This window comes from Hemitrygon akajei, chromosome 7, assembly GCF_048418815.1.
Source record: "Hemitrygon akajei chromosome 7, sHemAka1.3, whole genome shotgun sequence".
Taxonomy (NCBI): domain Eukaryota; kingdom Metazoa; phylum Chordata; class Chondrichthyes; order Myliobatiformes; family Dasyatidae; genus Hemitrygon; species Hemitrygon akajei.
In genome coordinates, this window is record NC_133130.1 from 63023822 (window position 1) to 63047844 (window position 24023).

Genomic DNA, 24023 nt, shown 5'->3' on the forward strand with positions numbered 1-24023 from the left:
GTCAGCATGGTTTCCTCAAGGGAAAATCTTGCCTGACAAATCTGTTGGAATTCTTTGAGGAAATAACAAGCAGGATAGAGAAAGGAGAATCGGGTGATGTTGTGTACTTGAATTTTCAGCAGGCCTTTGACAAGATGCCACACATGAGACAGCTCAACAAGCTACAAGCCTGTGGTATTACAGGAAAGATTCTAATGGGGATAAAGCAGTGGGAATAAAGGGAACCTTTTCTGATTGGCTGCTGATAAATAGTGGTGTCCCACAGGGGTCTGTGTAGGGACTGATTCTTTTTATGTTATATGTCATTGATTTGGATAATGGAATTGATAGCTTTGTTGCAAAGTTTGCAGATGATATGAAGACACATGGAGGGGCAGGTAGTTTTGAGGAAGTAGAGACTACAGAAGGACATAGACAAATTAGGAGAATTGGTAAAGAAATGGCAGATGGAATGTAGTGTCAGGAAATGGTCATGCACTTTGTTAGGACAAATGAAAGGGCCGACTAATTTTCAAAATGGACAGAAAATACAAAAGAATGATGCACAAAGGGACTTGGGAGTCATTGTGCAGGATTCCCTAAAGGTTAATCTGCAGGTTGAGTCTGTGGTAAGGAAGGCAAATGGAATGTTACCATTCATTTCAAGAGGATTAGGATATAAAAGCAAGGATGTAATTTTGAGACTTTATAAACCACTAGCGAGGCCTCACTTGGGAGTACAGTAAACAATTTTTGGCCCCTTTTCTTAGAAAGGATGTGATGAAACTGGAGAAGGTTCAAAGGAGGTTCACAAAAAGAAGAGTGTTTAATGGCTCTGGGCCTGTATCCACTAGAATTCAGAAGAATGAGGGGTGACCTCATTGAAACCTATCAAATGGAAAAGTGTCTTGAGAGTGGACGTGGAGAGGATGTTTCCTATGGCAGGAGAGTCTAAGACCAGAGGACACAGCAACAGAAGAGGGGTGTCCTTTTAGAACAAAGACGGGGAGGAATTTCTTTAGCCAGCAAGTGCTGAATCTGTGGAATTCTTTGCCACAGGTAGCTCTGGAGCCTAAGTCTTTATGTATATTTAAGGCAGAGGTTGATAGGTTCTTGATTACCGTAGATTTCGCACTACGGAGCGCACCTGATTAAAAGCCGCTGGCTCTAATTTTAGAAAGAAAATCAATTTTGTACTTGTACAGGCCGCACCGGATTTTAGGCCGCAGGTGTCCCACGTTGTAATATGAGATATTTACACAGAAAGATATTACACGTGAGGATTTTTTAACTTTTAATTAAATCCATACGGTAACAAACAAATACATATTGCAAATGCTTTTTTTTCGAACCGTGCCTGTAATACGGCTACTTTTAAATATACATACGTATCGGTAACACACAAATTACGTTGCATATACATTCCAATATCTCCTAGCGACTGGTAAAAATATATATACTGCAGCCTACCAGGAAAAGTTATTGATCGCCTTTAACTTAAAAGCAGCATTTTGGCTCCGCCGCTCCCCCCCACCTTCCCGTTTATCGCAAACCGGTATTTCCCACAAGACGCGGTGAAACCGGATGTGACGTCTAGCATTCCGGGCTGTAGTACAGAAAACATACTAACAAATGAATTACTAAGCGAAAATATTATAAACCAAATAACTGCCATAAAGGCAGCACAATGCTTTTCTTCGAGTGTTTTCCATGTTGATAAGGGTGAGTACAAATGACTGATTTACAATAATTTAATTGTGAAAGTGCGCTTGATTTATTGTACAATTTCATTGGACCTCTGTGAACTACTCATCAATTTTATTGGTCTACTGTTACGAGGCAAAATGTTTTTGGCGGCATGAAAAAAAATCATGCATTAGCCGCACCGTAGTAAAGGCCGCAGTGTTCAAAGCTGATCAAAATGTGGGAAAAAAGTAGCGGCTTAAAATCCGGAATCTACGGTAGTCTGGGCATGAAGGGATATGGGGAGAAGCAAGGAGATTTGGGCCGAGAGGAAAATTCATCAGCAATTGTGGAGCAGACTCATTGGGCCAAATTCTACTCCTATATCTTATGGTTTTATAACCCTGGACACTGCCTTGTATATGGTGGACAGGCTTTGGGGCATGGGTGGTGAGTTAGCTGACATTTTAGTTTATCTTCAAATGTGATTCCCTACACCATTCTTTTCCAGAGCTGATATACAATCCCTGTTCAATCTACTTCACCCAGTCTACTGTAATTAGCATGTTTCAAAAATTACTTTAAAAACTCAGTCATTTTTCATTCATTATGAAATTGTTATTTTTCAATTCTATACCAGTAGCATTGCACGATATTCTCCATTATGTTGCATATATGATGGTTTCTCAATAAAGCTCAAGATAAAGTTTATTATCAGTCAACCCTACATGAATATCCATGAATACAGTCAAACGAAACACTGTTCTTCCGGGGCCAAAATGTAAAACACAATACCAACGGTCATACGGTGGTGCTAGAAAGTTTGTGAACCTGTAGAATTTTCTCTATTTCTGCTTAAACAGGACCTAAAATGTGATCAGATCTTCACGCAAGTCCTAAAACTTGATGAAGAGAACCCAATTAAATAAATAGTGCAAAAAACATTATATTTGTCCATTTATTTATTGAGAAAAATGATCCACTATTACTTGCATTTGTTGGAAAAAGTAGATGAGCCTTTGTTTTCAGTAACTGGTGTGACACACTTGCACAGCAATAATTTCAACCAAATGTTTCCAGTAACTGATCAATCCTGCATATCAGCTTGGAGGAATTTTAGGCCATTCCTCTTTACAGAACTGCTTCAACACTGGGATGTCAGCGGGTTTCTTTTCATGAACTGTTTGCTTCACGTCTTCCCACATTTCTATATGATTAAGGTCAAGACTTTGACTTGGCCATTCCAAAACATAATTTTCTTCTGTTTAAACCACTCCATTGTTGATTTACTATTGTCTTTCGGATCATTGTCTTGTTGTGTTATCCAACTTCTATTAAGATTCACGTGACAGACTGCTATCCTGACATTCTCCTGTAAAATGACTTGATACAATTTTGAATTCATTGTTCCCTCAATGATTGCAAGCTGTCCAGACTCTGAGGCAGCAAAGCAGCCCCAAACCATGATGCTCCTTCCACCATGCTTCACAGTTGGGATGAGATTTTGGTGTTGGTGTGCAGTATCCATTTTCCTCCAAACATAGCAATTTGCATTTCTGCCAAAAAGTTCAACTATCTGCAGAACATCGTCCCAGAAGCATTATAGAACATCTAGGTGATCTTCTGCAAACTTGAGATGTGCAGCAATGTTTTTTTTTGGAGAGCAATGGTTTCCTCCATGCTGTCCTGCCATGAACACAATTCTTGTTCAGTGTTTTTCTTATAATGGTTACATGGCTTTAGTAAGCTCTTGTGATTTCTGCAGGACTTTTGCTGTTACCCTTGGGTTCTTTTTCACTTCCCCAGCATTGCACGTTGTGCTCTTGACATGATGTTTGCAGGACACCCCCTCCTAGGAAGAATAGTGACAATACCGAGTTTCCTCCATTTGTAGACAATTTCTCTTCTTGTGGACTGATGAACACTCAGATCTTTAGAAATACTTTTGTAGCCCTTTCCATCTTCATGCATCTCTACAATTCTTCTTCTAAGGTCCTCTGAAAGTTGTTTTAGTTGAGACATGATGCGCATAAACAGATCTTTCATGAGAAGAGCAAGCTCTGTCAGTAACCTGAGTTTGTGTGTCTTTTTTATAGGGCAGGGCACCTGCATCTCCAATCTCATCTCATTGATTGGAACACCTGACTCCAATAGGTTTTATAGAAGGCATTACCCCGGAAATTCACATACTTTAAACGTAACACTGGATCATTTTTCTCAGTAAGTAAGTATAATTTTTTTGTTTTATTATTCAATTGGATTCTCCTTATCTAGTCTTAGGACTTGCTTGGAAGCATAAATTGGAAACAGATGTTTTCAGGGAAATGTATGGAAGAAATGTGGCAAATGTTCAGGGGTATTTGCGTGGAGTTCTGCAGAGGTATGTTCCAATGAGTCAGGGAAAGGATAGTAGGATACAGGAACCGTGGTGTACAAAGGCTGTTATAGATCTAGTCAAGAAGAAAAGAAGAGCTTACGAAAGGTTCAAAAAGCTAGGCAATGATAGAGAACAAAAAGATTATAAGGCTAGCAGGAAGGAGCTCAAGAAAGAAATTAGGAGAGCCAGAAGGGGCAATGAGAAGGCCTTGGCAGACAGGATTAAGGAAAATCCCAAGGTATTCTACAAGTATGTGAAGAGCAGGAGGATAAGACAAGTACTTTGCTTCAGTATTCACTGTGGAAAAAGATCTTGGCGATTGTAGGGATGACTTACAGCAGACTGAAAAGCTTGAGCATTTAGATTCTAAGAAAGAGGATGTGCAGGAGCTTTTGGAAAGCATCAAGTTGAATAAGACACCAGGACTGGCCGAGATGTACCCCAGGCTACTGTGGGAGGCAAGGGAAGAGATTGCTGAGCCTCTGGTGATGATCTTTGCATCATCAGTGGGGAAGGGAGAGATTCTGGAGGATAGGGGGGTTGCAAATGTTGTTCCATTATTCAAGAAAGGGAGTAGAGATAGCCCAAGTAATTATAGACCAGTGAGTCTTACTTCAGTGGTTGGTAAGTTGATGGAAAAGATCCTGAGAGGCAGGATTTATGGACATCTGGAGAGGCATAATATGATGAGGAATAGTCAGCATGGCTTTGTTAAAGGCAGGTCATGCCTTATGAGCCTGATTGAATTTTTTTGCTGATGACACAAAGGTTGGATGTGTTGTGAATAGTGTGGAGGGCTGTCAGAGGTTATAGTGGGACATTGACAGCATGCAAAAATGGGCTGAGAAGTGGCAGATGCAGTTCAATCCAGATAAGTGTGAGGTGATTCATTTTGATAGGTCAAATATGATGGCAGAATATAGTATTAATGGTAAGACTCTTGGCAGTGTGGAGGATCAGAGGGATCTTGGGTTCCGAGTCCATATGACACTCAAGGCTGTTGTGCAGGTTGACTCTGTGGTTAAGAAGGCATACGGTGCAATGGCCTTCATCTATTGTGGGATTGAGTTTAGGAGCTGAGAGGTAATGTTGCAGCAATGTTCTATATAAAACCCTGGTCAGACCCCACTTGGCTAGGCAGAACTGTGCTCAGTTCTGGTCGCTTCACTATAGGAAGAATGTGGAAACCATAGAAAGGGTGCAGAGGAGATTTACAAGGATGTTGCCTGGATTGGGGAGCGTGCCTTATGAGAATAGGTCGAGTGAACTTGGCCTTTTCTCCTTGAAGTGACAGAGGATGAGAGGTGACCTGATAGAAGTGTATAAGATGATGAGAGGCATTGATCATGTGGATAGTCAGAGGCTTTTTCCCAGGGCTGAAATTGCTAGCACGAGAGGGCACAGTTTTAAGGTGCTTGGAAGTAGGTATGGAGGAGATATTAGGAGTAAGATTTTTACACAGAGAGTGGTGAATGCGTGGAACGGGCTGCCGGCGACGGTGGTGGAGTTGGATACGATAGGGTCTTAAGAGACTCCTGAACAGGTATATGGAGCTCAGAAAAATAGAGGGCTTTGGGTAACCCCAGGTAATTTCTCAGGTAAGGATATGCTCGGCTCAGCTTTGTGGGCTGAAGGGCCTGTATTGTGCTGTAGGTTTTCTATGTTTCTATCTGAACACATTTTATGTCATATTTATGCAGAAACAGAACATTCTACAGTGTTCACAAACTTTTTAGCACCTCTGTACAATGGCTAGGCACAGATAGCACATATAAGATAGCAGTAAACATCCAGTCACACAAAATAAAATTTATAGCCAAAGTCCCTGGGTGACACGTCCTGAAAATTGATGGTGCATGGATGTTATCAGCAAGAACAAGCAGCTCCGCAAACGAACCTACGCAGGTACACAATCCAGTTTTTGTTCCACCGAGTGAACACTGGCGAACACTGGAGGGACCAGCCCTCAACCCAGCGTGGATGCCATGCTGTACTGCTTCTGGTGTCTCCTCTCCTGGACTGCTGCAACAGGCAAGCCTGTAGACTGAGGCCTGGTCCTCGCTACATCAGAGGTCACGCCTTTTGCCTCAGCAATAAACAAGGGAACCAGAGTTGCAGTATTTTACATTACCAATATCCGACAGGGTCTTGCAATCACAAGAGAAATATCCCAGACAATTACTTGCTATTAGGCTGCACACTGTCTGTGAGCTCTGGCCCGGATGCCTCTTTGTAGTAAGCAGTAGCACACTCTGCACTAAGTCCAGCTCGTCCAACAACGCGCTGCTCACTGATGGGACAGACCTGCCATACTTGAAATTATTAATGTCCAACACTTTCTTGGAATCGTGAAAAAAAACATTTAAAAAGACAAAAACACCTTTGTCTTTTTGTTCCAGAGAGGCCGCTGCATCAAAACACGCTGCCACCTTACTGGAAGATCTTACCCAAAGCTGCTGCACTTTGAAACTTGCACCCATGCTTTTGCTATTGCCACTTTCAAAAATACAAATCCTCACAACGGCCACAAATTTAAGAACATCAGAAGACTCTTCTAGTCTGCACGCAGGCCCTGTCCCCAATCAGCCAACATTCTGAGGTAGATGAATGGCAGTGATTCTCAATGCAACATTTCAGATTTAAAAATTCCATCTCATACTAACCCACAGGCTTGGCCCTTCTTTGACCATCTGCAGCCTGAAAACTCTACTTCTTTCACAAACTACTGATGAAAGTGCTTTCAATATTTTCAAACTTTTAGTTCAAAGCTCCTACATATGGATTTTTTTTGTCATCCCTTTCATCTCCTCAATTTCTTGTTTGGTTTACTTTACAGAGGTTTTCTCCCTCTCCCACCCCCTCTCCTCCCAACTATCTTGGCCATCACGTTTATCAGATTGGCTGCTTCCCTATAATTAGCAGATCATGCAATTCATCAACTTGCTCTGTGATCAAAATATATCTTGGACTCCCTCTTCCCAAGTCTTCTGGAGTCCCCACTTATCTTTCAATTTATACATCTGACAATGGGATAGATATTTTACAAAATATTACTGGCGTATTGCCATAACTTAGATTTAGTACAAAATCCTAGAGGTTGCCTATAAATACCACTGCTTGTATTTTATGACCCTAAAAAGACAGATTTACAAAGCACCGCACTACATTGCTGAAATGCGCCTCAATTCTTCATACAATATTACCTGAAGTGCACTGTCTGTCACATCAAAAGAGCAAAACTTAATCAGCAGTCAGCAAGACCCCACACCAATTAACTGTTTTTGTTATTTTTTCTGATCTACAGATTCTGGGTAAGATATTGATCTGGAAAATACAGAACAGACCCCCCAATCATTAATAATATTGTTTATGTTTAAAACATAGCTCAGATGTAGCTCATTACCACTGAGTCCAAGACATCCAGAGATATCTCCTTTTGGGTAGAAATCAATCAGCTTCTTACAACACATCTATGACAATTAATGTTAGTAGGATCTTGCGTACAAATTGGTTGATTTATTCCAAGATTACAATAGCTACAGGACAGCAAGATCAGTTGTAAATTACTTTGGAGCATCCCATGATTTCAAAACATGTTTAATTAACTAAAGGATTTCCTTTAAAGTGCGCTGCTGAATCCTCGATAGCTCCATGAATGCTTCTACCCAGTTGAAGGATGACATTTAATAATGATGTAGTTAGTATTTCTTCAATACTGCACCAAAGTATCAACCTAGATTATGAAGTCAAATCCCAGGGGAAATCTTCACCCACACGATAACCAGATGACTGAAATGACACATATCCAAATACTAACACAAATGTAAAAATTAAAAATGAAATCCACACCTTGCCTGTTTCAGATTTCTCTCTTCAGGCAACAATATCCTCACACGAAATTCTTTGTTCTAGGAACAGAGAATGATGAAGTTATTAAACAAACCTATATCCATCCCAGTGTAGTTTTGTTAACAGCAACACAGCGGATAGTTTACATTCGATTCAAGTTCAACATATATTAGTGAAAAAATGTTGTCCCAATAGAAAGTTATGGAATAGACCAAATAAGGTACTATGACAGCTTGCCAAAGAATGGACAAATTCTTCACTGAAAGATGACAAATTGGGTAAATAACTACAATTCCCCGATAGTACTTCCCACAGCTGGCAATATAGGCTAAGCTGTCAGAACTCCTCCAGTACCCGCCTACAACCCCAGCTCGCAAACCAATAAAAACTCCTTTAACGACAATCACAGCTTTCCAGTGTTACGCCTGTGCCCCCTCCTTTTTGAGAATCGCAAGATCGCTATTAATTCAGGTCAGGAGACCCAGGAAATGAGAGAGAGACGTTTGGAATGTTTGGCCCCTCGGCGATACAAAGCTACGTGAAACGGCCATGGTCTCTTGGAGACGGAATTGTGTATTGAATACTGTGCTTCGTGGAAGCCCTCGGGCAATGTGGGCTGGTTGGGGGATGGCACCATTGACATCTGAGACCTCGTGAGTGGGGATAAAAGAGGGTCTGTGGGAACAGCCCCTCAGACGCACCAGAAGAAACGCTAGAAATCCTGTAACAGCGTAATAGCGAAAGCCGGTGGGAAGCCACGTGCACCCTTTTCCATTTGCCTCAGAATTGGTGGGCCTTGCCACAGAAGAACGGCTTTAGCTAACAACAAAGGAGCCCCAACAACTCTCGAAGGATTGACATCATAAAAGGAATGGGCAAGTTTTAATCCGTCTCTCTCTCCAACCAAAAGCTGCAACTTGAATGAACTTGGGTGACTTTTATATTTCCATCGGACAATACATTATCCCCTAGACAACGATAGAGCTATTTCTTATTATTATTATACTCACACTTTTAGATTTAGTATTGACGACATATATTATCTGTATGTTTGCATCGATGTTATTTTTGTGTATTGTTATCAATAAATACTGTTAAACATAGTACCATCAGACTTCAATGGACCTCTCTATCTTTGCTGGTAAGTGACCCAGTTACAGGGTACGGAACACCAGATACTGAGATAAATGTTAAAGCCAATGCTTATTCACCTTAATGGAGCTGTCAATTTAAAAACTAATACAGGATACTTTTCTGTACCACTGATAGTGACTTCAGCCAGTATTTTCTTCAGAACCTGCTCCCATCACCATTACAGAAGCTTATGCAAATAAACCAATATTTTTGGCATAAGTAATGCTTTATAGATTAATGTTGCAAAAATTGTCACTGTAACTTAAGGTTGGTATCAAAGTTCACAGTTTCATTTTATTGTCAAAGTATACATGTATAGCCATGAAAAACTGAAGGAAACTAATATAAAATACAAAATTTAACATTTACAGTAACATTTATCTTCTGTGTAATCCTGATTTCTTCATTTGGGGGAGGGGGGGATTGCTGATTTCTAAAGAAATATTTCCTTTGATTTCCTACACGGTTAGCAGTCAAAGTAATATGTAACAAATGCAACTCAATAGTTTAAGTATCAACTAACTTTTGAACAAATCAACTGAAATTATTTAAAATTGCTGACTCCCCAGCTAATTTCCATTTCCCAATGTCAAAAGGAATTCTTAAATCAAGATTATGGTTAGTGAAGAGATATTTAAAGTTCACTGCACCAGGTGATTACAGAAACACATTTAGAGACAATTCCGTTCAGTTACCACAGCAATTACCATCGAGAATTAGAAGGCCATTACATTTATGACACTATTACTCTGAAAAAAAGCAACACCAATTCCCTCTAGCAGCCAAAAATATATGGTCCTCCAGTAATAACCAAAGAAAATTTTATAAGCATTTCATCTGAGCCATCTGTGAAAAGTATTTCTTTGGATAGCTCTGCTAAGTCGTCTTTTGCATATCTCGCATGGAAACTTTGAAACCTGGCAAAAAAAAGTGGTAAAAATCTGAAAAGAGTAGATCAGAAAAATTTAGTGCATTGCAATGTGTGTGTCTTTAGAAATTGAACAAATTGGCAAAACAGTAACGGAAAATTTAGAACTTAGCAACATCAATAAAAGTGTGAAGGAAAAAAGTTTTAAAAATTAACTTTTAATAAAAGTGATTTTTTTATTAAGTACAAAATAATAGAAGTCCATCATAAGTAATAAGCAGAGTTCGTTTAAAGAGGTAGTAGATATTGACGAGGAAAAATGCAAGTGCATATGAAGGGTAGGAGAACAAGATAAAGGTAGCTTCATCATGCACAGTGGGCTGAAAACTCCTGTAAAACTCTACAGGGCATGGGGCAAACACTATCATAGACAATAGCACTTCTCCTATAAGGACTAAGTATGTAAACAATAATTATTTATTAATTATGCTAATACTGTACCTTAACCATAACAAAGCCGTCAAACACGGTTTTTTGTCTGTTCTGAGGCAACAGAAGGGGGCACTCGTTGATCAGGGCATCAAACCCAGCCATGAATTAACATCAAGATGAAGATCTGCAAGATATAAATATGTATGGTTATAAAAATACATTTTATGATGCTGTTTTTATGAAAATATTTCAAAACTTCAATCAAGACCGAATTTTTCAAATAGAAAACCATTTCAAATGTGAAGTACGTATTCCATTGACAGCAGGGCAGATGTGTCAAAAGAAATGCACACGATCTTCAAGCCTCAGGCAAATAAAAAAGCTTCATATTATTTAATCAACAAAAGAAATACCAGCACTGGAACTTCAAAATAATTCAAATAAGACCACCCACTACTTACTTGCCTTTTTAATATCACACAGGGAACACAGAATCTGGATTTAATTTCTAGGCTATTAATTCCCAAAACACTTTTAAGGGGAAAAAAAACACTAATGGGCTGGCATTTAACAAAAATATAGCAAGCAACATATTAAATTCAAAACATTCTGCTGAAGCATGATATTTAAAATACACAAAGGATCTCTAATTCTGAACTCTCTTCTGGAAGCCCTGTTGGAATATGTGCAGACATGGCTTCCAGGTGACGATTCAGGTGGGTTTAGCTCTGATCTGCCTTCTCCTATGGCAGATTTAAGTAAACCATTCACAAACTAACAAGTGTTATTCAAGAAGAAATCATTTCAAAAAGATTCTCAAGAGCTGTCAGTACCTGTGATCCATATCCCAATAAAGGGCAGGAGAGAAAGGGGGAAAAACAAAACAAACACTGTGAAAAATATAATTACAAATGTAAAACCATCCATAAAGTTCAGGGTTTTTGTAATGCTCAATTACTACTACAGACTTCTTCAGCCTGTAACTCGTTGAAACGTGCTGTTTACTTACATTGGTGATTATCGCTATTCCTACTAAATCTTCCTTGTCGTAAATAAAAGTACCAACCTAACATTTCAAATGTACCATGATGTAAAGGAAAAAATAACTGATCCTTCTTTCGCTATTTTTCCTTCATGTAACCAGAAATAAAGAGAAACATTCCCTATCATTAAAGGAAAGTTAAATAATTTTAAACATGTAATAACTTATATCAAGTAACTCTAAATCCAGCTGGGGAACATTATTAACTCTTGCCCTACTGTCCCATGACACCCCAACCAAATTGTAGCATGTTGCACACTAAAATATACAGCTGACTGCACTGTAGCTGCTTAACAATCCTTTCACTGCAGCCTTGAGCAACTAAATATAGAAAAACTTCCAGCCAATCATCATGCCAAAAGTGAAAAAAAAAATCAAGCTCACCCAGTCCACCATCTCAACCATCCTTACAAGCTAGTTTCTGACAGGAAATTATCTGACAGAATTATATATTAAACAATTCCCATTAACAATAGCAGTTCAGAATCTGTAGAAATAGTGCTGAGTTAGACTCTTTTTTTCCCCTTTTCCCATCGTTTGCTGCCCTAGATACATCAAGGCACAGATGACCCAAATTTTCAATTTTACTCGCAGTGATACAATACATACTAACAACTTGGTGAATTCTAATAAGTGAGGGAATTACTGATGCCAGTCCAATATCACTGCTTCCTATACAAAATGCAGCAAACCGTTATAGCAAACAAACACATATTAAACACACTAGAGTAAAAATACAGCCATTCCTCAATTTTAAAAATGGATGCATTTCTGGAAAATTTACCAGTTTATGAAACTTCTCTTTAATAGCCAAGTGGGGTAGAAAGCATTGTAGATGTTTTAGTGAACTATAGTTCAATAATGGACAGTGTGAAAAAAAGTCAAGAAACACTACGTCAGATGATAAACTTTTCTGAAAGAGTGGGGAAAGATTGTAGGCTGTATTTAAGGAATACCTGTAATGAACTCCATCAGCTCTAAACAAAGATGAAACAAATGATATCTACCCAGCAGAATTTCAGGAGGCAACATTAACGTGAGCAGTGTATGTGAGAAATAGAAAGAGGAGAGAAGGCAGTAGCAATTGCCAAAGCGATGCTATTCTTTGGCATCAAGTCCCATCAATTCAGTCAAACAGCCATGTGAATCCTATCAATAATCTCCTGTGCTGTGGAAAATCTGATTAAATCTAATGATTAAGCTTAATCTTACAGCCAGTTTTGCTCAAGAGAGAAATATGAACAGGTATGCTAATATGACCAATGGCCCCCCTCAGACCATCTGTTTGATACAACAAAGTGCTTCAAATGAAGTCATGTGTCTGCAAGGCCCTCGGAGCAAAGGTGCAGAAGTCAATAGCAACGTTGTCTCTTTGATGAGGACAGTAAGCAGGCTCATTTACAGCAAACGAGATAAACCTAAGTGAAATACTTAGAAAGCTAGAACTGGAAATGTGAGCCAGAATGGTACTGCTTGGGCTTGTACTACTCCTTATCGAGATAATCTAGCTCTGCTGTAATCAGAATTTGAGATTACCTTCCAACTTTTTCCCCCAATTATAAAAGTAGTGAAGAAAGACAAAAAGTCTAAAGTATTTATTCCAAAGGCACGAACTATCGTTAGTGCGAGAGAACACAAAACAGTGTTCTCTCTGTGAACAGTGCATTTGTCTTGTCTCTGTGAACAATGTAACAGTGCATTTCTGAAACCAGCTAGAAAAGGCCGTATCCTGAGACAAGAGTTCTAACACCAAATTGCGGGGATTACCTTTGTCCCAATTCAGATGTGTACCACAGAGGATAAATCTAGATTATTCAATCTAACTGGGCAATACTGCCCGAGGTAGTACTCCTATGTATCTCGATATAATGGCATTTCAAACCAGGAATGAAAATTACATGAAATAGTCCAAATAACAATGGAAATCATCAAAGACATATCACCACAATTCTGATTTTGTTCAAGTGTAAAACAATTCCTTGCAGGCATTTTTTAAATCAGGACTTTGTTTTTTTTCCTCTTAAAAAAAGAATAAAAATAAAGTGAAATTGGTGTAGGAGCAATTCCACTCTGACTGAGATAGTGAAATTGCAGATCTGTGGGTGTGCAACTCTTTAATTGTGACATTTTGATTTGTTTGCTGAAGAGCAAGTATGTTACTTTTTCCCAAAATATTAGATAGAAAAAGCAAAGTAGGGTTAAAAGTGTCTCGTCCAGCACTTAATCAGTTTTAAAACTTTCCAAATTGGTTCCAGGCTAATGCTGGACCAATTTCAATACATCTTTCTTCTTTAAAACTGTTTGAACTACTTCATTTCATTGGACAGGAGGAATGAATGAAACATTATCTGAAAACTTCTCTTCCCCTGTCAATAATAATTATTAAGAATTTTATTATAACCACAATTGTCCAAATGTTTAATTCTATTCACAACTTCTCATCACATGAAACAATCCACAGCTGCATGCAGCAAGACACAAATACATTGACACACTGGCAAATTAAGTGGAAACTAACATTAGTGCCACAGGATGCCAGGCAGTTACCATCTCCAACAAGAGAGTATCTAATTCTCTGCTTGGATATTCATGGGCTTTTCCACCAGCACCACCCACAAGTCACTCTTGACCAGAAACTCGATCAGCTTAACCAGTACAAGAGTTAAAAGAGGCTGCAATATCAAGCAGCAGATGACAAACAGTAACACCATCTGCAAAGTACAAATCAGGAGTGTTACGTAGCACTCTCCATTCATCTGGCCAGGTGCTGCTTCAGCAATAATTAAGCCATTTAACAGCATTCAAAACCAGCACTACTCCTGTTAAACATTTATTCCCTCTACCATTACTGCAGGCGTTGCAATGTCCTCCAGCACACTAGTTCTTCACTATTTTCATTGCAGCTCTCGAATGTGAAACTCCTACCTCAAAGGAGAACAGGGCCAGGAGACACACAGGAATACTGTGCTGAGGCTTCTTGCTTAAGTTGACACACTATCCTGAGCTAGAGATTTATTGCCATTCTTTTATTATCATTGTGTCTAAACCTTGGAACTCCTTCCAAAATAGCATTGTGGGACATCCTCATCAGAAGAATTGTGATAGATAAAGATGGCTCTCCAACGCAAGATAAAAGGCAAATTGGAAAGAAAATAAGTGCTGGCAACACATAGAGATGGATGTATTTTTTAAAAAAATCAAATGACTTCACTGATAAAATGAAATTAAACCAGGATGTTCCTTTTGTGTAAAAAGTTCAACTGTCTATCTTCAGGAAAGGCCAAAATAAATAGTTATTTTTTAAAATTATATTTAGACAATTATTTTGACAGCAAATAATTATTTTCTACCGAAGTGCGTTCTGACAAACAAAGAAAGGTATTTTTCAACCCACCTAGTGAGACATCAGAGTGGATGTTAAGATAACTGCATTTGTGATGTACAGGATGTGGGTCATCTTGGATCTGCACGGAATTCAAGGGGGAATGCACTTATATAAAGTGCCAGCTAATTGACTCCCTCAAGAAATAAAATCCCAAATTAAATAATCAACCAGCCACAGTGTGCACTATATGCCAGCAGGGAAGTGTCTGTAAGTCTTACTATAAGGTGTTCCTACTCAAAGCAGACAGCACAGGAGACAGTTGGTAGTAGTCATTAATGCATACAAAAAGAATTAAAAAAGCAGGAATAAGTAGAATAACAATTGTCCAATAGATTTTCAGCACTGGATATGAGCAGACTGCAATGGAGAGAACGACAACCCTGAACAGGTCACTAAAGATAGATGAAAAGTGATTGCTCAGGAATAGAATATCTTATGGTTTTGCAAAGCACTCCCTTGATGTTGTTCAGACTCCCTCAAGCTTCTTGTCTTTTTGATTGCAGGTCTAATCTACTCTTTCGGTCATGAACCTTATTAACCAAGAACACTTTACTCAGGGCTATCATACTTTCTAAAACTACTTCAGTCTCCTAATAATCCAAAAATTCTTTTTACCCTGTCTTGACCTTTTCATCTCCAACTGCCTTAACTTCTCCACATCCTCAGCCCAAGAAAATACAGAGTTGTGGGCACAGCTCAACAGGTCTTGGAATCCATCCTCCCCTCTTGCTGCCTCAGTAAAGCAGCCAATATGAAAATAGAACAGTACAGCACTGTCAACCCACAATGCTGGACCCATCTTGATGTCAGTTTATACGAAATGTTCTCCTCCTGTGTATCATCCATATCCCTCCATTCCCTTCCTATTCATGTCTCTTAAGCTTCACCTGACTGCCTGATTCCATACTACCCTTGATAATCTATTCCAGGCACCCACCATTGTGTAGAAAAACATGCCTCTCAGATCATCTCTCCACCCCCAAACCTTACAAACATATCCTCTGGTGTCTGATATTTCTACCTTGGGGAAAAAAAACTGTCTACCCCATCTATGCCTCCCAATTTTAAAAACCTATCAGATGTCCCTTCAGTCTCTGATGGTCTATGGAAAACAACTTGGGTTTGGCCAACCTTTCCTTACAACTCATGCCCTTTAATTCAGGCCACATCCTGGTAAATCTCTTCTGCACCCTCTCCATATCCTTCCTATTAAATGGGCAAGCAGAACTGTATGTAATACTTCCAAGTGTGGTCTGACAGGAGTATTATATTACTGCAGCTTGACTTTCCTACTCTTATATTCCAGTCTTCTAGCACTTTGAGGAAACACAGAAGTGGTTCATTTTGGTAGGCCAAATATGATGGCAGAATATAGTATTAATGGTAAGACTCTTGGCAGTGTGGAGGATCAGAGGGACCTTGGGGTCCGAGTCCATAGGACGCTCAAAGCAGCTGCGCAGGTTGACTCTGTGGTTAAGAAGGAGTATGGTGTATTGGCCTTCATCAATCGTGGAATTGAATTTAGGAGTCGAGAGGTAATGTTGCAGCTATATAGGACCCTGGTCAGACCCCACTTGGAATACTGTGCTCAGTTCTGGTCACCTCACTACAGGAAGGATGTGGAAGCCATAGAAAAGGTGCAGAGGAGATTTACAAGGATGTTGCCTGGATTGGGGAGCATGCCTTTTGAGAATAGGTTGAATGAACTCAGCCTTTTCTCCCTAAAGCGAGGGAGGATAAGAGGTGACCTGATAGAGGTGTACAAGATGATGAAAGGCATTGATCATGTGGATAGTCAGAGGCTTTTTCCCGGGCTGAAATGGTTGCCACAAAAGGACAGGTTCAAGGTGCTGGGGAGTAGGTACAGTGGAGATGTCAGGGGTAAGTTTTTTACTCAGAGAGTGGTGAGTGCGTGGAATGGGCCACCGGCGACGTTGGTGGAGGTGGATACAATAGGGTCTTTTAAGAGGCTTTTGGATAGGTACATGGAGCTTAGTAAAATAGGGGGCTATAGGTAAGCCTAGCAATTCCTAAGGTAGGGACATGTTCGGCACAACTTTGTGGGCCGAAGGGCCTGTATTGTGCTGCAGGTTTTCTATGTTTCTATCTCCTCACTTGTTTCTTTCCATATTCTGGGATATATGTCATCAGGTCCAAGGGATTTATCCACCTTAATGGTTTTCAGGAGACCAACACTTACTCTTCCTTAACTTCAAAATGTCCCAGCACATTAGCCCCACTCTGCCTTCACTACCCCCCAAATCCTTCTCCTGAGTAAATACTGAATTAAAATATTCATTATCACATCCTTTATTTATTAGATCCCAGCCCTATGCGTTGCAGCTTATCACCTTCCAGCACTGTCACCTACTTTCATCCTCCCACCTTGCTCACTTTCATCTATGCTTGATTGTCTCCCTCCTCTCCCCTATCTGGCATAACTTGCTCATCCTCTTTCACCCTCTTCAGTCCATCTGACTCACTTCTCTCCCTCTCCTCTTTATACTGGCCACAGCCCTCTTCACTCTCAGTGCCTATGCAGGGTTTCAACCTGAAACACCAGCAATCTCTCCGGCCACCAACTAAAGATGCTGCTCAACTCAATGAGTTCCTGAGACTGGTTGCATTAATGGCTAAAGACACCAATAATCCTCCAACAGATTCAACTTAGCAACTTGAGCTTTAAGTTTACAACAGATAGATAAAATGAAAAAGGGTATCAAGATAATTAATAACGCTATTGATAACGCCATTGATAATTACTAACGCTAATTAATGGAGAAATAATCTGAAATTTCACCCCTTCTAGTCACATGCGGAAAACCAAGCACTTCATCAGCGTCTAGCACTTCTCCAATTCACTTTCACACAGTGGAACTATGCTCATTTTATTCCTCTCTTCCTCACCCTGTGGACATTTTTCAAAAGAGAATCAAGCAGCTACCTTTACATGAAACTCTCAACCACAACATAGACATAGTTGTGCCTTCAAGTACATTGCTAACATTTAATTTGGCCTATACATCATTTCAATGAATCCCTCCAGTTTGTGTGACGCCTACTTTTAGATGAGCTATGCTTAACTCCAGTTGAACTTTGAAAAGAAACATTGTATATAGCACTCTGACAATATCATCAGTCCTGACCAACACTATTTCAAACTGAAGCAATTAATTCAAAAACTTAGTTACCTACTTAACCTCAAAATGTGCTCAGCTAGTAGCACTCACCACCCTAACCTCATCCTGAGAGTTTCCGGCAGAAAGCTCACCCACTACATTGATCACCCTCCTAGTCAGTTTTATTATCCAACTTCCATAAATTTTAACTAATCCAGTTTCTGCCAATGCAGAAACCGACATTTCTACACCAGAATTTCCTGTCTACTGCTTTTGTCTTTGCTTACATCTCCCCCAGTCTCCTTTGATGACAACATTTGAAGATCGGCCCTCCGTTCGGCTCTCTGCCCTGCACTCCTGCACATCTTTTTCATCCAGCTCTGGCCACATGCATTCCATCCAAACAGGGGCTTCAGAAAACTGGAGGCTTTGCACTGGAAATTTATCCCTCTGTTCTCCACATTTACACTTTTTTTTCTTTTAAGGACTTCTTAAAACCTTAATTTTCATCTAAACTGATGCCACCATTACCCATGTCATTTGGCTTGGTGTCACTACTTTGTGTTCCTCTCTATTTACTGTAGCTAATTGGAAGATTTGTCTCTATTACAAATAGTATTTAAATGCAATTTGTTGTTGGTGCAAAATGAAAAAATACCATAGTCTCATTAATAACTATGTCTTGGTGGCCAAAAGAGCATTGCTTCAATAATTCCAATATACTGCTCATGATATATATTCGTTTTAAACACAACCATATCACAGGATAGTGGTCATGATTCGTAATATTAAAAAAACATTAAAAATTAACATTTTGCAGCTCATTCAGAGAATGTAAATGTATCCTTCCTGTAATAATTGTGTAGTACTTTGTAATTATGGAAACATATTGCAATGGAGTAATTTGTTCTTCAAAGTCAATGTGACATTCTAAGTAAGACAACTTCTTCCAAATTTACCTTGGAAGTTTGGTAATATTTTGCTTTTCTGGATTTTGAGATGTGAAAACTAAAATTGAATGCCACAAGGTTTAAATCTACAAACCATGAGTTTGAAGTCAAGAGGTTAGGTCAGTATGTGCCTTACATATTAAATGACAAAATGCTCTAAAGAATGAAAAAGGAAAGTATCTAAGGATCTTGGTGAATAAATCACTGAAAATTAATTAAGTCCATGGTAGTTAAGGAAGGAAATAAATGGTGTAATTAAAGCTGAGAGTTTGATTTACAAATCTAATTATGAGTAGATTGACGTGTGTCTAGCTTTATTAAAGCCAGATCTGTTGTATGGATTTGAATAATGGGTCAAACCTTTCCGGTTCTGAGTAGAAACATAAAGCCAGTAAGTTTTGTGCATTCTGATGGACACAAAAAGCAGAGGCTTACAATGGTAATGGTGCTGCATTTTGCCATTAGGGCCTACTGTGGACTCTAAAATTAAACCCAAATTTAAACTTCATATCACTTATAAAACTTTTTTTAAAGCATCCACATGGTCTGTAAGCAATGAGTGTTGTTACAAGCACAAAACTAATGATTTAATCATAAATCTTAAAAGTTTTTTTCCCTGGTAGTTAATCTGATCAACCACTTGAGTTAACCCCCACACCCCCTATCTATTATCCACACCACGGCACTACACTGTAGGCACTAAGCCATTTTTATAATGCTTTTAATGTTGTACATACATGCTAGTATTTATGTATTTTATTCCATATCCATCCTCTAACCTCTATTTTTATATATAATTCTTTATAATTGTTGAATGCTGATTTTAATTTTGTTGCATGTCACTCTCTGACCAACACACCACAGCAAAGTACTAATGTGTGTAAATAGATTTGCCGAATAAAGTTAATCTTATTTGGAAAACCAAATTAAAACAGATTTTGCAGGAAATATTCAACTGGCCAGATAGCATCCAAAAACAGAAAAAAAGTGAATAGCCTTTCAAATGCAACATCATACAAGCTGCAGAGAAAGTTAGAGTGGTGGAGAACTCAATGGAAATCTTCAACATAATGGGGAAACCAAGAGAAACTGAAGGCATATGCATTGGAAGTGCCAGCTGAGAATGAAGGCTGGTGATGATCCAATAATTGATTTATAAAGTTCAAAGTAAATTTGTTATTAAAGTACATATACAACTCTGAGATTCATTTTCTCTTGGGCAAACTCAAAAAATCCATAATAGAATAACCATAAGAGAATCAATAAAAGACTGAACTTTGGCTTTTGCATACTGCTTGAACTCCAACAAACAGTGCATATACAAAAGAAAGAAATAATAATACTTAAATAAGCAATAAATATTGTGAAGATGAGATGAAGAGCCCTTGGAAGTGAATCCATAGGTTATGGAAACATTTCAATAATGGGCAAGTGAAGTTGAGTGAAGTTATCCCCTTTGGTTGAGGGGCAGTATGTGTCCTGAGGCTCTTGTGCCCTCTTCCTGATGGCAGCAGCAAGAAGAGAGCATATCCTTGGTGGTTGAGGTCCCTGATAATGGATGCTGCTTTCCTGCAACGTTTCGTGTAGATGTTCTCAATGGTGGGGAGGGCTTTACCCATGATGGAATGGGCCATATCCACTTCTTTTTGTAGGATTTTCCGATCAAGGGTATTTGCATTTTCATACTAGGCTGTGATGCAGCCAGTCAATCTAATCTCCTCTACACATCTATAGAAGACTGTCAAAGTTTTAGAGGCTACGCTGAATCTTCCCAAACTCCTGAGGAAGCAGAGGAACTGCTTTGCTTTCTTCATAATTGCACTTAAGTACTGAGCACAGAACAGGTCCTCCGAAATGACAACACCAAGGAATTAGTTAAGTTGATTGCATCTTCAGCACCAGCCAACCCACCATCAAGGATATACAGTATACTGTATACAGAAAGGTGGCAGAAAAGGGCCAGCAATATCATTAAGGATCCTGCCCACCCTGTTGGTAGATTGTTTGTCCCACTCCCATCAGGGAGGAGGCTACATAGCATTCCTACCAAAGCCACCAGACGCAGAAAAATTTAATTTCCCCAGGCAAATGAACACCTCCACCCACTAACCCATCACCACACCTGTGCCTAGCTTCATTTTATGGACTTACAGTCAATGAATATAAGCTATCTAATGTACTTATATTTATTGAGTTTTTTAAATTATTGTGTTCTTTATCATAATTGTGTTTTTGTGCTACATCCGATCCGGAGTAACAATTATTTCGTTCTCCTTTACACTTGTGTACAGGAAATGACGTTAAACAATCTTGACTCTTGAATGAACATAAACAAAGTGTAGAACATCCAAAGTGGTCTTTGGTCAAAGACCTACCACTTTCAGTAAAGAGCGGAACTGCAGCCGGAAATCTATGGAGCAGGAGGGAAGAGTCGATCAACTCCGCTCCAGCTGCCAATTAAGCAGCTTTCAGTGGCCGGAGCATGACCTGGCTTCCAACACCCAAAATGTGTTGACAAATTAAACGACACGTACTTCCAATAATAAACTTTTAATCAGGAGTTTTTGATTAGAAACCGGATTAACTTGATAGCATCAGGTTTTACCTTCCTAACTAAGCAAAAATTGAGACTACAAAATTAACTTGAAAACTCAGAATTCTCGCTCAATAGCAATTTTCGCAGCTGATTCCTACGATTTTGCTCTTCAAGGTGTTTAGCGATGAAGTGATAACTTCCCAGCACTAAGCACAAAACATTGTATACACACTGCACTCCAGTTTAATAGACGCCGAGTTCTGCAGACTTTCATTTTAATAGGGAAAATAAGTCGTTTTTATTTAAATTAATTTAAATGAATGTTTCCAAGGTCTTGACGCTTAAATTATTTCAACTGCTATAACAGGTCTATTTTTTTAAATTATCTTGCTTTAACTGTTTAGGATAAAGCACGAATAGTCCTAATCCTCGATGTAGGATTAGGACTAATTTGGACACTAGGCAGGAATGTAGGAACTGCCGGTGAGTTCTCGGGAATATGGGGAAGTAATGCTTTTGGGTGTTCAGGTTAAAATTACACTGTACTCACTTGAACTGAATGCTGCTGAATCCGCCTCTAGGCCCGAATCTCCATTCTACAAACACTTCATTTAAGCGCCGCGTTTTGTTGAACCAATAGGAGCGGCCGCCGGCCGGAACTCGCGGCGCTGCACAAACATTTCATTCAAAAGTTGCTGCACGCCAAGCCATCCAACCAATCAGTGGCTTTCGCCGCCCATCGGTACAGAGAGTGGGTCGGACCATGGCGCCAAGTCTGATTCAGCAGAGTTTCGAAATTATGCCCAACTTCAGAGAGTGACCTGTGAAAGATCCGTACAGGATTCGGTCCTCGCTGCTCCACTCACCGCGCAATTTCAACGCTGCTCCTGTGATTGTTCGGAAAAGCGTACCCGCTGCGACAGAATCCCCAAAACCGCTCTGGACCAGCCTCGCAGCTTGTACTGCAAAACATTTCACCACTCTTGATCAGAGATCTTCGGAAGCAGTTGAATTATTCCGAATCAGGTTTTTTAATCATTGAAATCGTGATTTTATCGTGTTTTATTTCGATTTACAGCTGCAGTACAAGACATAAAATTATTATAAGTTATGAAGTAAATACATACTGTACACTAAAGACATAACGAGGTAGTGTTCGTGAACTGTTCAGAGATCTGAATTCGATGGGATTCAATGAGATCCCCTCTCATTCTAAATTCCAGCAAGAAACAGCCCAGAGCCATCAATTGCTCCTCATATGATAAGCATTTCATTCCCATAATCATTCTCGTGAACGTTCTCCGATGTCAGCACATCCTTTCTTAAATTAGGGCCCCAAAACTTCCCACAATACTCCAAGTGAAGCCTCAGTAGTGTATTTCAAATCTTCAGCATTACATCCTTGCTTTTATATTCTTGAAATGAATGCTAAAATTGCATTGGCCTTCCACACCATGATTTGACCTGCAAATTAACCTTAAGGGAATCCTGCACAAGGACTCCTAAGTCCCTTTGCAACTCTGATTTTTTGAATTTTCCCCTCATTTAGAAAATCCTCTATGCTCTTATTCCCTCTACCAAAGTACTTGACCATACACTTGTCAACACTATATTCCATTTGCAACTTTTTTGCCCATTCTCCTAATCTGTCCAAGTTCTTCTGCAGCCTCCCTGCTTCCTCAACACTGCCTGCCCCTCCACCTATCTTCGTATCATCCGCAAACTTGGCAATCGATTCCATCATCCACATCATTGACATAATGTAAAAGAAACTCCCAACACTGACTACTGCAGAACATCACTAATCACAGACAGCCAATCATAAAAGGCTCCCTTTATTCCCACTCTTTGCCTCCTGCCAATCAGCCAATGCTCTATGCATGCTGGTATCCTTTTTGCAATACCATGGGTTCTTATTTTGTTAAGCAGCCTCGTGTGCAGCAACTTGTCAAAGGCCTTTTGAAAATACAAGGACACAACATCTACCAATTCTCCTTTGACTATCCTGCTTGTTATTTCTTCACAGAATTTCCAAAAGATCTGTCAGGCAAGCATTTCCCTTAAGGAAACTGCTGACTTTGGCCTATTTTATCATGAGCCTCCATGTACTCTGAAACCTCATTCTTAACAATTGACTTCCCAACCACTGAGGTCAGGGTAACTTTCCTTTCTTCTGCCTGCTTCCCATCTTGATGAGTGGGGTGACATTTGCAATTTTGCAGTCATCTGGAACCATTCCAGAATCTATTGATTCTTGAAAGATCATTACTAATGCCTCCACAATATCTTCAGCTGCCTCCTTTAGAACTCCGGGGTGTAGTCTGTTATGATTGTTCGCAATAAAGACGAACTTGGTGTGGGTTTACGTTAGAACATTTTATTACTGATCTGCGGCTCAACACTGAGTGCATGCAAGCAACTCACCATCGAAACTTCTGGTTCTGGGTGAACTAATCGCATTGCCCACTGGGGGCTGAAGTTCTTTATTATGTACACATCATTACACATCTGGTCGAGGTGATTTATCTACCTTCAGATCTTTCAGTTTCCCAAGCACCTTTCCCTAGTAATAGCAACTGCACTCACTTCTTCCTCCTGACATACTCAAAATTCCAGCACACTGCTAGTGTCTCCCACAGTGAAAACTGATGCAAAATACTTATTCAGTT

The 24023-nt window shown here is 39.5% G+C and overlaps 1 protein-coding gene across 2 annotated transcripts in view; it reads right to left on the reverse strand.

The window, feature by feature from the left end:
- Positions 1-22050, reverse strand: part of fancl (FA complementation group L) — a 63703-nt gene extending 41653 nt beyond the window's left edge. Inside the window, exons 1-3 of one of the 2 annotated variants that reach the window (XM_073051043.1) lie at positions 21905-22050; positions 10392-10506; positions 7889-7947 (exon numbers count right to left, since the gene is read on the reverse strand). In XM_073051043.1, the coding sequence (XP_072907144.1) occupies positions 7889-7947; positions 10392-10484 (152 nt within the window). In that variant the 5' untranslated portion in view covers positions 10485-10506; positions 21905-22050. The remainder of the gene's footprint in view (positions 1-7888; positions 7948-10391; positions 10507-21904) is intronic. The other variant, XM_073051044.1, reaches the window with a different exon arrangement.
- Positions 22051-24023: the final 1973 nt, after the last annotated feature.